The following is a 14,659-nucleotide window of genomic DNA, read 5'->3' on the forward strand; positions in this document are numbered from 1 at the left end:
ACATGGAACTCTATTCCACAGTACTACATAGAGCCATGACTACATGGAACTCTATTCCACAGTACTACATAGAGCCATGACTACATGGCACTCTATTCCACAGTACTACATAGAGCCATGACTACATGGAACTCTATTCCACAGTACTACATAGAGCCATGACTACATGGGACTCTATTCCACAGTACTACATAGAGCCATGACTACATGGAACTCTATTCCACAGTACTACATAGAGCCATGACTACATGGAACTCTATTCCACAGTACTAGATAGAGCCATGACTACATGGCACTCTATTCCACAGTACTACATAGAGCCATGACTACATGGAACTCTATTCCACAGTACTACATAGAGCCATGACTACATGGCACTCTATTCCACAGTACTACATAGAGCCATGACTACATGGAACTCTATTCCACAGTACTACATAGAGCCATGACTACATGGAACTCTATTCCACAGTACTACATAGAGCCATGACTACATGGAACTCTATTCCACATCAGGTAACTGATGCAAACACATCTTATGGAACAGCAGGGACTGTGAAGACACACATTGGCACAGACACATGCATGCTCGCACACGATAACATACGCACATACACATGGATTTAGTACTGTCGATATGTGGTAGTGGTGGAGTAGGGGCCTGAGGGCACACAGTGTGTTGTGAGATCTGTGAATGTATTGTAATGTTTTTAAAATTGTATAAACTGCCTTCATTTTGCTGGACTCCAGGAAGAGTGGCTGCTGCCAAATAGGGATCTATAATAAATATAAATTGATCATATCAGGTACATGAGGGTAGCCTTTCCATTGGACGTGTAGCTAGCTAAGTAAACGTGTCATTTAGCGTCATCAGAGATCAGGCTTTTGTGAAGAGCTTGGCATCGGCAAGTCGTCGTCCTGGTGAAGTTGTCAGACTGTCACCACCACTATAGATGGAAAGCAAATCAAACAATATTCCATCTGGTTTGTCCCCTGAAAGTTAGCTTGTTAACAGATCACGTCAATATGGCTAGTTATTAGCTAGCCGATTTGACGTGGTACAACAATCAATGTAGCCCATCGTGTCTGTCAGCAGCACTCGTAAAAACAATGTCTTCAGAAGTCTGACATTAACAGCATTTAAACAGATTACTAGAAACTGGCTTAAACCGCTGGCATCACAAATAAGCAATGGGAAAGAAACAATCAATGTAAACGATATTATGGAAATGATATATCAAGAATAATTAACCAAATTACTTTATTTGAGATACGACGGGGGAAAAGTACAAAAAAAACTATGTATATGTTTAGGTTACAACAAAAAAATGGTTTGTGTTTTGATTCTGTTGTGATATACAACCACTAATAAATGTATAACAAAAAGGTTTTCAAAAAGGGAGTCATGTTCGCTAACTAGGTAGGCCTACGTTGGTTGGAGAAAAGGACTTTGACTTACCGCTATGTTTAGCCAACTGGGGAAAGTTTCTCCCGGTAGCTAGCAAGGTGAACATCGGCTAACAGTACATCGGCAAATACGCCCTTCTGCTGCTCGACAGGCAGAGCCCACAAAGGATGGGAAATTAACCTAATACTTCTCAGGTATAGTTCACTTTACAGTAGAGCACTCATATCCAATTAATGGTGGCTAATATTGAGGAATTATGAGGCTACCGTCACATATATATGAAATGACAGGATCATTGATATTTACTGATCATGGACAGCTTGCAGTTGCTTGCTGTATAACTCTGATAGAGCTGCAATTGTTTTGCTAGAAATCATGTGGAATGTGTAGTTCTGACTCTTGGAATATTACAGCCAAATAGTTCAATATTCCGGGTAGCTATTGGCTAACTGTTTTGACTCCTCACATACGCTGCTGTTACTGTTATCTATCCTGTTTTCATAGTCCCTTTATTCTAACCTATATATACATATCGACCTCATACCCCTGCACATTGACTCAGTACTGGGACCCCTGCACATTGACTCAGTAGTGGGACCCCTGCACATTGACTCAGTCCTGGTACCCCTGCACATTGACTCAGTACTAGTACCCCTGCACATTGACTCAGTACTGGTACCCCTGCACATTGACTCAGTACTGGGACCCCTGCACATTGACGCAGTACTGGGACCCCTGCACATTGACTCAGTACTGGGACCCCTGCACATTGACTCAGTACTGGGACCCCTGCACATTGACTCAGTACTGGGACCACTGCACATTGACTCAGTACTGGTACCCCCTGCACATTGACTCAGTACTGGTACCCCCTGCACATTGACTCAGTACTGGGACCCCTGCACATTGACTCAGTAATGGGACCCCTGCACATTGACTCAGTACTGGGACCCCTGCACATTGACTCAGTACTGGGACCCCTGCACATTGACTCAGTACTGGGACCCCTGCACATTGACTCAGTAGTGGGACCCCTGCACATTGACTCAGTAGTGGGACCCCTGCACATTGACTCAGTAGTGGGACCCCTGCACATTGACTCAGTAGTGGGACCCCTGCACATTGACTCAGTAGTGGGACCCCTGCACATTGACTCAGTAGTGGGACCCCTGCACATTGACTCAGTAGTGGGACCCCTGCACATTGACTCAGTAGTGGGACCCCTGCACATTGACTCAGTAGTGGGACCCCTGCACATTGACTCAGTAGTGGGACCCCTGCACATTGACTCAGTAGTGGGACCCCTGCACATTGACTCAGTAGTGGGACCCCTGCACATTGACTCAGTAGTGGGACCCCTGCACATTGACTCAGTAGTGGGACCCCTGCACATTGACTCAGTAGTGGGACCCCTGCACATTGACTCAGTAGTGGGACCCCTGCACATTGACTCAGTAGTGGGACCCCTGCACATTGACTCAGTAGTGGGACCCCTGCACATTGACTCAGTAGTGGGACCCCTGCACATTGACGCAGTAGTGGGACCCCTGCACATTGACGCAGTAGTGGGACCCCTGCACATTGACTCAGTACTGGTACCCCCTGCACATTGACTCAGTAGTGGTACCCCCTGCACATTGACTCAGTAGTGGTACCCCCTGCACATTGACGCAGTAGTGGTACCCCCTGCACATTGACGCAGTAGTGGTACCCCCTGCACATTGACTCAGTAGTGGTACCCCCTGCACATTGACTCAGTAGTGGTACCCCCTGCACATTGACTCAGTAGTGGTACCCCCTGCACATTGACGCAGTAGTGGTACCCCCTGCACATTGACTCAGTAGTGGTACCCCCTGCACATTGACGCAGTAGTGGTACCCCCTGCACATTGACGCAGTAGTGGTACCCCCTGCACATTGACGCAGTAGTGGTACCCCCTGCACATTGACTCAGTAGTGGTACCCCCTGCACATTGACTCAGTAGTGGTACCCCCTGCACATTGACTCAGTAGTGGTACCCCCTGCACATTGACTCAGTAGTGGGACCCCTACACATTGACTCAGTAGTGGGACCCCCTGCACATTGACTCAGTAGTGGGACCCCCTGCACATTGACTCAGTAGTGGGACCCCTACACACTGACTCAGTACTGGTACCCCCTGTGTATATAGCCGTGTTATTACCCAGGTACCCCCTGTGTGTGTGTGTGTAGCTGTGTTATTACCCAGTACCCTTTTTCTCTGCATTTATGGGAAGGGCCTGTAAGTAAGCATTTCACCTGTTGTTGACGAGGCATGTGACATACAATTTTCTTTTGATTTTACAACACCTATACAACAACCATAATACAACCACAACTCAACCTCTAAGTGGTCGACAGTCCCGTTCTAACCATTTAGTACCATTCTAACCCTTCTCACTCCTTTCTGTCTTAGATTACCCATACTGCCTTGCGGGGAAGGAGCTGAGGGGCGTGGTCAAAGCTTTGATTGGTCGCTGCAACGAGAGTCTACAGGACTTCTACGACCACTGTGTTTACACCATGCTGAGAGAACTGGACAAACAGACAGGTGAGAGAACTGGACAAACAGACAGGTGAGAGAACTGGACAAACAGACAGGTGAGAGAACTGGACAAACGGACAGGTGAGAGAACTGGACAAACAGACAGGTGAGAGAACTGGACAAACGGACAGGTGAGAGAACTGGACAAACGGACAGGTGAGAGAACTGGACAAACGGACAGGTGAGAGAACTGGACAAACGGACAGGTGAGAGAACTGGACAAACGGACAGGTGAGAGAACTGGACAAACGGACAGGTGAGAGAACTGGACAAACGGACAGGTGAGAGAACTGGACAAACGGACAGGTGAGAGAACTGGACAAACGGACAGGTGAGAGAACTGGACAAACGGACAGGTGAGAGAACTGGACAAACGGACAGGTGAGAGAACTGGACAAACGGACAGGTGAGAGAACTGGACAAACGGACAGGTGAGAGAACTGGACAAACGGACAGGTGAGAGAACTGGACAAACGGACAGGTGAGAGAACTGGACAAACGGACAGGTGAGAGAACTGGACAAACGGGCAGGTGAGAGAACTGGACAAACGGGCAGGTGAGAGAACTGGACAAATGGGCAGGTGCACCACACACGGAAATGGGGTTCCTGCATACTTGCATTAAGTTTATTGCTAGACCCTTTTTGCTACGTAACACCACTTTGTGTAGCTATATTTAGTTGTAGTGTTGCGTACTGGGTAGAGTATTACAGTCAACTTAAAGCTGACTCTCCTGTCTCTCTGTAGGAGAGCCTCTCCATGGTTACCGGGTGTGTATCCAGGCCATCCTACAAGACAAGCCCAGAATGGCAACACAGAACCTTCCTGACGTGAGTGTCCGTCCATCCCAGTGCCCAGTGTCTGATGTTAAGGAAATATTACATTTTGTGTGTCTGATGTTAAGGAAATATTACATTTTGTGTGTCTGATGTCTGAAATATTACATTTTGTGCGTCTGATGTTAAGGAAATATTACATTTTGTGCGTCTGATGTTAAGGAAATATTACATTTTGTGCGTCTGATGTTAAGGAAATATTACATTTTGTGCGTCTGATGTTAAGGAAATATTACATTTTGTGTGTCTGATGTTAAGGAAATATTACATTTTGTGTGTCTGATATTAAGGAAATATTACATTTTGTGTGTCTGATGTTAAGGAAATATTACATTTTGTGTGTCTGATATTAAGGAAATAATACATTTTGTGTGTCTGATGTTAAGGAAATATTACATTTTGTGTGTCTGATGTTAAGGAAATATTACATTTTGTGTGTCTGATATTAAGGAAATATTACATTTTGTGTGTCTGATGTTAAGGAAATATTACATTTTGTGTGTCTGATTTAGTTTCATAGTGACCAAATGCTCACTCCCCCCGCTCAATTCAGATTGCTTTATTGGCATGAAATACAATTAGTAGATATTACCATAGTGGTACAGCATTTCAGTAAATCCAGTTTAATGAAATCCAGGTAATTTCAGTGGTAGTAATATTAGTACACATAATCATGTATAGAGGTACAACACTACTACTGCTGTATTGGGTTACCATGGATACAGGTACAACACTACTACTACTGCTGTTGTATTGGGTTACCATGGATACAGGCACAGTACTGCTACTGCTGTTGTATTGGGTTACCATGGATACAGGTACAACACTACTACTGCTGTTGTATTGGGTTACCATGGGTACAGGTACAACACTACTACTGCTGTTGTATTGGGTTACCATGGATACAGGTACAACACTACTACTGCTGTTGTATTGGGTTACCATGGATACAGGTACAACACTACTACTACTGCTGTTGTATTGGGTTACCATGGATACAGGTACAACACTACTACTACTGCTGTTGTATTGGGTTACCATGGATACAGGTACAACACTACTACTACTGCTGTTGTATTGGGTTACCATGGATACAGGTACAACACTACTACTACTGCTGTTGTATTGGGTTACCATGGATACAGGTACAACACTACTACTACTACTGCTGTATTGGGTTACCATGGATACAGGTACAACACTACTACTACTGCTGTTGTATTGGGTTACCATGGATACAGGTACAACACTACTACTACTGCTGTTGTATTGGGTTACCATGGATACAGGTACAACACTACTACTACTGCTGTTGTATTGGGTTACCATGGATACAGGTACAACACTACTACTACTGCTGTTGTATTGGGTTACCATGGATACAGGTACAACACTACTACTGCTGTTGTATTGGGTTACCATGGATACAGGTACAACACTACTACTGCTGTTGTATTGGGTTACCATGGATACAGGTACAACACTACTACTGCTGTTGTATTGGGTTACCATGGGTACAGGTACAACACTACTACTGCTGTTGTATTGGGTTACCATGGATACAGGTACAACACTACTACTGCTGTTGTATTGGGTTACCATGGATACAGGTACAACACTACTACTGCTGTTGTATTGGGTTACCATGGATACAGGCACAGTACTGCTACTGCTGTTGTATTGGGTTACCATGGATACAGGCACAGTACTGCTACTGCTGTTGTATTGGGTTACCATGGATACAGGTACAACACTACTACTGCTGTTGTATTGGGTTACCATGGATACAGGTACAACACTACTACTGCTGTTGTATTGGGTTACCATGGAATCTTCAGTCAATATATTTAATTAAATACGATTAATTAAAGGATGGCTAAACGTACATGGATGATGGTTACACTAAGTTATATACAATGTCTCTTTCCCCCCCTCGCTCTTTCCCCCCTCGCTTTCCCCCCCTCGCTCTTTCCCCCCTCGCTCTCTCCCCCTCTTTCCCCCCTCGCTCTTTCCCCCCTCGCTCTTTCCCCCCTCGCTCTTTCCCCCCTCGCTCTTTCCCCCCTCGCTCTTTCCCCCCTCGCTCTTCCCCTCCTCTCCCCTCTCTCCCCCCTCGCTCTCTCCCCCCTCGCTCTCTCCCCCTCTTTCCCCCCCTCGCTCTTTCCCCCCCTCGCTCTTTCCCCCCTCGCTCTTTCCCCCCTCGCTCTTTCCCCCCTCGCTCTTTCCCCCCTCGCTCTTTCCCCCCTCGCTCTTTCCCCCCTCGCTCTTTCCCCCCTCGCTCTTTCCCCCCTCGCTCTTTCCCCCCTCGCTCTTTCCCCCCTCGCTCTTTCTCTCGCTCTCTCTCGCTCTCTCTCTCGCTCTCTCTCGCTCTCTCTCTCGCTCTCTCTCTCGCTCTCTCTCGCTCTCTCTCTCGCTCTCTCTCTCGCTCTCTCTCGCCCCCTCTCTCTCTCGCTCTCTCTCGCCCCCTCTCTCTCTCGCTCTCTCTCGCCCCCCTCTCTCTCTCGCCCCCCTCTCTCTCTCGCCCCCTCTCTCTCTCGCCCCCGCTCTCTCTCGCCCCCTCTCTCTCTCGCCCCCTCTCTCTCTCGCCCCCTCTCTCTCTCGCCCCCTCTCGCTCTCGCCCCCTCTCTCTCTCGCCCCCTCTCGCTCTCGCCCCCTCTCGCTCTCGCCCCCTCTCGCTCTCGCCCCCTCTCGCTCTCGCCCCCTCTCGCTCTCGCCCCCTCTCGCTCTCGCCCCCTCTCGCTCTCGCCCCCTCTCGCTCTCGCCCCCTCTCGCTCTCGCCCCCTCTCGCTCTCGCCCCCTCTCGCTCTCGCCCCCTCTCGCTCTCGCCCCCTCTCGCTCTCGCCCCCTCTCGCTCTCGCCCCCTCTCGCTCTCGCCCCCTCTCGCTCTCGCCCCCTCTCGCTCTCGCCCCCTCTCGCTCTCGCCCCCTCTCGCTCTCTCCCCCTCTCGCTCTCTCTCGCTCTCTCCCCCTCTCGCTCTCTCTCGCTCTCTCCCCCCTCTCGCTCTCTCTCGCTCTCTCCCCCCTCTCGCTCTCTCTCGCTCTCTCCCCCCTCTCGCTCTCTCTCGCTCTCTCCCCCCTCTCGCTCTCTCTCGCTCTCTCCCCCCTCTCGCTCTCTCTCGCTCTCTCCCCCCTCTCGCTCTCTCTCGCTCTCTCCCCCCTCTCGCTCTCTCTCGCTCTCTCCCCCCTCTCGCTCTCTCTCGCTCTCTCCCCCCTCTCGCTCTCTCTCGCTCTCTCCCCCCTCTCGCTCTCTCTCGCTCTCTCCCCCCTCTCGCTCTCTCTCGCTCTCTCCCCCCTCTCGCTCTCTCTCGCTCTCTCCCCCCTCTCGCTCTCTCTCGCTCTCTCCCCCCTCTCTCTCGCTCCCCCCTCTCGCTCCCTCTCTCCCCCTCTCTCTCGCTCTCTCGCTCTCTCTCTCGCTCTCTCGCTCTCTCGCTCTCTCTCTCGCTCTCTCGCTCTCTCTCTCGCTCTCTCGCTCTCTCTCTCGCTCTCTCTCGCTCTCTCTCTCGCTCTCTCTCTCGCTCTCTCTCTCGCTCTCTCTCTCGCTCTCTCTCGCTCTCTCTCGCTCTCTCTCGCTCTCTCTCGCTCTCTCTCGCTCTCTCTCGCTCTCTCTCGCTCTCTCTCGCTCTCTCTCGCTCTCTCTCGCTCTCTCTCTCCCCCTCCCCCCTCTCGCTCTCTCTCTCCCCCCTCTCGCTCTCTCTCTCCCCCCTCTCGCTCTCTCTCTCCCCCCTCTCGCTCTCTCTCTCCCCCCTCTCGCTCTCTCTCGCTCTCTCTCGCTCCCCCTCGCTCCCCCTCTCTCGCTCTCTCTCGCTCCCCCTCGCTCCCCCTCTCTCGCTCCCCCTCGCTCCCCCTCGCTCCCCCTCGCTCCCCCTCTCTCCCCCTCTCTCCCGCTCTCTCCCCCTCTCTCCCCCTCTCTCTCGCTCTCTCTCTCGCTCTCTCTCTCGCTCTCTCTCTCGCTCTCTCTCTCGCTCTCTCTCTCGCTCTCTCTCTCGCTCTCTCTCTCGCTCTCTCTCTCGCTCTCTCTCTCGCTCTCTCTCTCGCTCCCTCTCTCTCGCTCTCTCTCTCGCTCTCTCTCTCGCTCTCTCCCCTCTATCTAGTATCTGGAGTTGTTGCGGTCAGTTCAGAACCGTCCGGTCAAGTGTCTGACAATCATGTGGTCTCTGGGACAAGCTGGCTACTACGACCTCAGCCAGGGGCTACGAGGTAACACGCACACTGCACATGTACACACCCAGGCCAGGATTCAATCTAAGGTGTCTCATATCAAATGTTATTTGTCACATGCAGCGAATACAACCGGTGGAGACCTTACCTACAAGATGATGATAATGGTGCCGGAGGGGGTGGCTGCCGTTTTACCAACTGTGCTATTTTGCTTGTTTTTTTCACGTTATTTTTAACTCATTTTGTACATAATGTTGCTTCTACTGTCTCTTATGACAGAAAAGAGCTTCTGGATTACTCACGTCAAACTGGACTTGAGATTTTTTCTTTAATGAGTCCGAAACGAAGGATATACTGCTTTGTCAAGAGAAGGCCCAAATCAGCGTAAAGGGGGATGAGGGCGCGGTGCCTTGTAAGAATTAGCCGACGAGTAGCTAAACCACCACTACCCTCTGTATTGTTGGAAAACAAACGGGATGATCTACGATTTAAGACTTCCCTACCAACGGGACATTAAACTGTAATATATGTTTCACCGAGACGTGGCTGAACGACGACACGGATAATCTAGACCTGGCTGGCTTCTCCGTGTGTCGGCAGGACAGAGCAGCTACGTCTGGTAAGACGAGGGGCGGGGTGTATCCATTTGTCAATAACTGCTGGTGCGCGATGTCTAATATTAAAGAAGTCTCGAGGTATTGCTCGCCTGAAGTAGAGCACCTCATGATAAGCTGTAGACCACACAATCTACCAAGAGAGTTCTCATCTGGATTATTCATAGCTGTCTATTTACCAACACAAACCGATGCTGGCACTAAGACCACACTCAACCAGCTGTATAAGGACATAAGCAAACAAGAAAATGCTCTTCCAGAAGCCAGACTTTAATGCAGGCAAACTTAAATCCGTTTTACCTCATTTCTACCAACATGTCACATGTGCAAACAGGAGAAAAAACTCTAGACCACCTTTACTCCGCAAACAGAGACGCGTATAAAGTACGCCTTCCATTTGGCGAATCTGACGGTAATTCTATCCTCCTGATTACAAGCAAAAACTAAAGCAGGACGTACCAGTGGCGCGCTCAATACGGAACTGGTCAGATGACGCGGATGCTACGCTACAGGACTGTTTTGCTAGCACAGACTAGAATATGTTCCGGTATTCATCCAATGGCGTTGAGTATACCACCTCAGTCACCGGTTTCATCAATAAGTGTATCGATGACGTTGTCCCCACAGTGACAGTACGTACATTTCCCAACCAGAAGCCATGGATTACAGACAACATCTGCACCGAGCAAAAGGCTAGAGCTGCCGCTTTCACAGAGCGGGACACTAATCTGAACGCTTATAAGAAATCCCGCTATGCCCTCCGATGAACCATCAAACAGGCAAAGCGGCTCTGACGCTCGTCAGATGTGGCAGGGCTTGAAAAATATTACGGACTACAAAGGGAAACCCAGCCGTGAGCTGCCCAGTGATGCGAGCCTACCAGATGAGCTCAATGTCTTCGAGGCAAGCAACACTGAAGCATGCATGAGAGCACCAGCTGTTCCGGACGACTGTGATCACGCTCTCCATAGCTGGTGTGAGCAAGACCTTTTTTAAACAGGTCAACATTCACAAAGCCGCATGGCCCTACGGATTACCAGGATGTGTACTCAAAGCATGCGAGGACCAACTGGCAAGTGTCTACAATGACATTTTCAACCTGTCCCTGACCGAGTGTAATATCTACACGTTTCAAACAGACCACTATAGTCCCTGTGACCAAGAAAGTGAAGGTAACCTGCCTAAATGACTACAGACCCATAGCGCTCACATTGGTAGCAATGAAGTGCTTTGAAAGGCTGGTCATGGCTCACATCAACACCATCATGCCGGAAACCCAAGAACCACTCCAATTTGCATACCACCCCAACAGATCCACAGATGACGCAATGTCAATCGCATTTCACACTGCCCTTTCCCACCTGGACAAAAGGAACACCTATGTGAGAATGCTATTCATTTGACATCCCCCCCACAATTTTTGGGGCCTTCCTCTGAAACCGCCTAGTATATTGGGCCTGGATGTCAGGAAGTTTGGCCCCAGTGATGTACTGGGTTGTACGCAGTACCCTCTGCAGGTAGCCTAGTGGTTAGAGCGTTGGGCCAGTAACCGTGAAAGGTTGCTGGATCAAATCCCAGAGCTGACCAGATTAAAATCTGTCATTCTGCCCCTGAGCAAGACAGTTAACTCACTGTTCCCCGGGTGCCGAAGACATGAGAGTCGATTTAAGGCAGCCCCCCGCAACTCTGATTCAGAGGGGATGGATTAAATGCGGAAGACACATAGCCCTCAACTGAATTCAGTTGTACAACTGACTAGGTATCCCCCCCGTTCCCCTTACCCTTACTTTCAGATGCCGAAGAGTTGCCATACCTGGCAGTGATGGGGATCCCGAGTGGCGCTGCAACTCAATGCTAGAGGCGTCACTACAGACCTTGGTTCGATTCTAGGGTGTATCACAACCGGCTGTGATTGGGAGTCCCATAGAGCGGCGCACAATTGGCCCAGCGTCGTTAGGGTTTTGGCTGGGGTAGGCAGTCATTGTAAATAAGAATTTGTTCTTAACTGACTTGCATAGTTAAATACAATAAATGATGCAACTGGTCAGGATGCTCTCAATGGTGCAGCTGTATAACTGAGTATCTGGGGACCCATGCCAAATCTTTTCAGTCTCCTGAGGGGGAAAAGGTGTTGTCGTGCCCTCTTCACGACTGTCTTGGTGTGTTTGGACTATGATAGTTTGTTGGTGATGTGGACACCAAGGAACTTGAAACTCTCGACCCGCTCCACTACAGCCCCGTCAATGAGAATGGGGGCCTGTTAGGCCATCCTTTTCCTTTAGTCCACAATCATATAGTCCCTCCTTTGTCTTGCTCACATTGAGGGAGAGGTTGTTGTCCTGGCACCACACGGCCAGGTCTCTGACCTCCTCCCTATAGGCTGTCTCATCGTTGTCGGTGATCAGGCCTACCACTGTTGTATCATCTGCAAACTTAATGTTGGTGTTGGAGTCGTGTCTGGCCATGCAGTCATGAGTGAACAGGGAGTACATGAGGGACTGAGCACGCACCCCTGAGGGGCCCCCGTGTTGAGCGTGGCAGATGTGTTTTTGCCTACCCTCACCACCTGGGGGCAGCCCATCAGGAAGTCCAGGATCCAGTTGCAGAGGGAGGTGTTTAGTCCCAGAGTCCTTAGCTTAGAGGGCACTATGGTGTTTGAGCTGTAGTCAACAGCATTCAATCTTCTCACCCTAAGGATTAACTGTGTGTGTTGCAGTATGGCTGGGTATCATGCTGCCAGTCCTGGGGGTGAAGGCCCTGTCCTCCTACGCCATCGCATACTTGGAGAGACTACTGCTGTAAGTACCTGACCTCTAACCCCTACCCTACCTGGGGAGACTGCTGCTGTAAGTACCTGACCTCTAACCCCTACCCTACCCGGAGAGACTGCTGCTGTAAGTACCTGACCTCTAACCCCTACCCTACCAGGAGAGACTGCTGCTGTAAGTACCTGACCTCTAACCCCTACCCTACCTGGAGAGACTACTGCTGTAAGTACCTGACCTCTAACCCCTACCAGGAGAGACTGCTGCTGTAAGTACCTGACCTCTAACCCCTACCCTACCAGGAGAGACTGCTGCTGTAAGTACCTGACCTCTAACCCCTACCCTACCCGGAGAGACTGCTGCTGTAAGTACCTGACCTCTAACCCCTACCTGGAGAGACTGCTGCTGTAAGTACCTGACCTCTAACCCCTACCCTACCTGGGGAGACTACTGCTGTAAGTACCTGACCTCTAACCCCTACCCGGAGAGACTGCTGCTGTAAGTACCTGACCTCTAACCCCTACCCTACCAGGAGAGACTGCTGCTGTAGTATAAACAAGGGCCCAATCCCCAATGGACCCCTAGACCCTACACCCGTGTGGAGATCTGAGAGGATTTGATTGGTATAGGCAATAATGGTTAAACTTCCATCTACCTAGCCTATCAGAGGGCAGAGTGGAGCTATTACCATATTGATAATCTGAGCTCAACAAATGTTTAGGGATCATAGTGGTAAGGGGTCGATTTGGGACAGTTGGAGGCGTGGCTGGGTTGAACTTCAATATTACACTGTACTTTGTTTTTGTAAAATGTCGTTTGTGTGTGTTCTCCAGGCTCCACGTTAACCTGACTAAAGGTTTTGGGGTCATGGGACCTAAAGACTTCTTCCCTCTGCTGGACTTCGCCTACATGCCGAAGAATGCCCTGTCACCAAGGTAACGCACACAAGACGCCTGACTGTCTGAATGCCCTGTCACCCAGGTAACACACACACAGCCTGACTGTCTGAAAGTGGGAGTGCAAAAACGATGGATTTTTAAAACCATTTCCTTAATTCTACACTGTTCTTTAACAGGGGAATCCATATTTATGAACAGAACACAACTCTCTTTGTGCTCCTGGAGTAGCTGTTCCAGATTTTCTGCAACCCGATTGGCTGTGCTATTAATACAGAGATTTCTGCTCACGTGTGGGACTTTTTAACTGAGGCAGCAGCTATGTAGTGTGTCTAACGTCATGTTGTGCGTGAAAGACGGCCCACGTGTTCCAGCTACTGCATTCCATGCTGTAAGCACGATCTGTCTCTTTAGGATTGGAGTTCGGATACAGCCAGCTATTTGCATATTGTGCACAAAAGACATGATCGACATATTCCTACAAACTTTGTTGTCTGTTGTAACTAGATTGCACACTAAACATAAGCATGACACGAAGGCAGGCAACAGATTTTATGTACTTCTTAGATACTGAGTTACATGCAGCTATTTAGGGCAGCAGATCAAACACAAGACTGACAAGCAGTCAAAATAGCAATTCAATGTTATTTTTTTTCAGCAACTCTCACTACGATTTGGCAGCATAACTATGTAGATTATCACCACCAATAGGAGACCGTCTAAAGCAGAATAACTATGTAGATTATCACCACCAATAGGAGACCGTCTAAAGCAGAATAACTATGTAGATTATCACCACCAATAGGAGACCGTCTAAAGCAGAATAACTATGTAGATTATCACCACCAATAGGAGACCGTCTAAAGCAGAATAACTATGTAGATTATCACCACCAATAGGAGACCGTCTAAAGCAGAATAACTATGTAGATTATCACCACCAATAGGAGACCGTCTAAAGCAGAATAACTATGTAGATTATCACCACCAATAGGAGACCGTCTAAAGCAGAATAACTATGTAGATTATCACCACCAATAGGAGACCGTCTAAAGCAGAATAACTATGTAGATTATCACCACCAATAGGAGACAGTAACTATGTAGATTATCACCACCAATAGGAGACCGTCTAAAGCAGAATAACTATGTAGATTATCACCACCAATAGGAGACAGTAACTATGTAGATTATCACCACCAATAGGAGACCGTCTAAAGCAGAATAACTATGTAGATTATCACCACCAATAGGAGACCGTCTAAAGCAGAATAACTATGTAGATTATCACCACCAATAGGAGACCGTCTAAAGCAGAATAACTATGTAGATTATCACCACCAATAGGAGACAGTAACTATGTAGATTATCACCACCAATAGGAGACCGTCTAAAGCAGAATAACTATGTAGATTATCACCACC

At 48.9% G+C, this 14,659-nt stretch overlaps 1 protein-coding gene across 4 annotated transcripts in view; it reads left to right on the plus strand.

The window, feature by feature from the left end:
• The window catches only part of tmem214 (transmembrane protein 214), a 74,686-nt gene that overhangs the window by 34,004 nt on the left and 26,023 nt on the right, over positions 1-14,659 (plus strand). For all 4 annotated transcript variants that reach the window (XR_005475961.1, XR_005475962.1, XR_005475960.1 and 1 more), the window contains exons 4-8: positions 3,845-3,979; positions 4,720-4,802; positions 8,896-9,001; positions 12,293-12,374; positions 13,175-13,276. Coding sequence is in view for 1 of the 4 variants with exons in the window: in XM_038986723.1 (XP_038842651.1) it covers positions 3,845-3,979; positions 4,720-4,802; positions 8,896-9,001; positions 12,293-12,374; positions 13,175-13,276 (508 nt within the window). In the remaining 3 variants the exon portion in view is untranslated. The remainder of the gene's footprint in view (positions 1-3,844; positions 3,980-4,719; positions 4,803-8,895; positions 9,002-12,292; positions 12,375-13,174; positions 13,277-14,659) is intronic.

Source organism: Salvelinus namaycush, unplaced genomic scaffold (genome assembly GCF_016432855.1).
Source record: "Salvelinus namaycush isolate Seneca unplaced genomic scaffold, SaNama_1.0 Scaffold564, whole genome shotgun sequence".
NCBI lineage: Eukaryota > Metazoa > Chordata > Actinopteri > Salmoniformes > Salmonidae > Salvelinus > Salvelinus namaycush.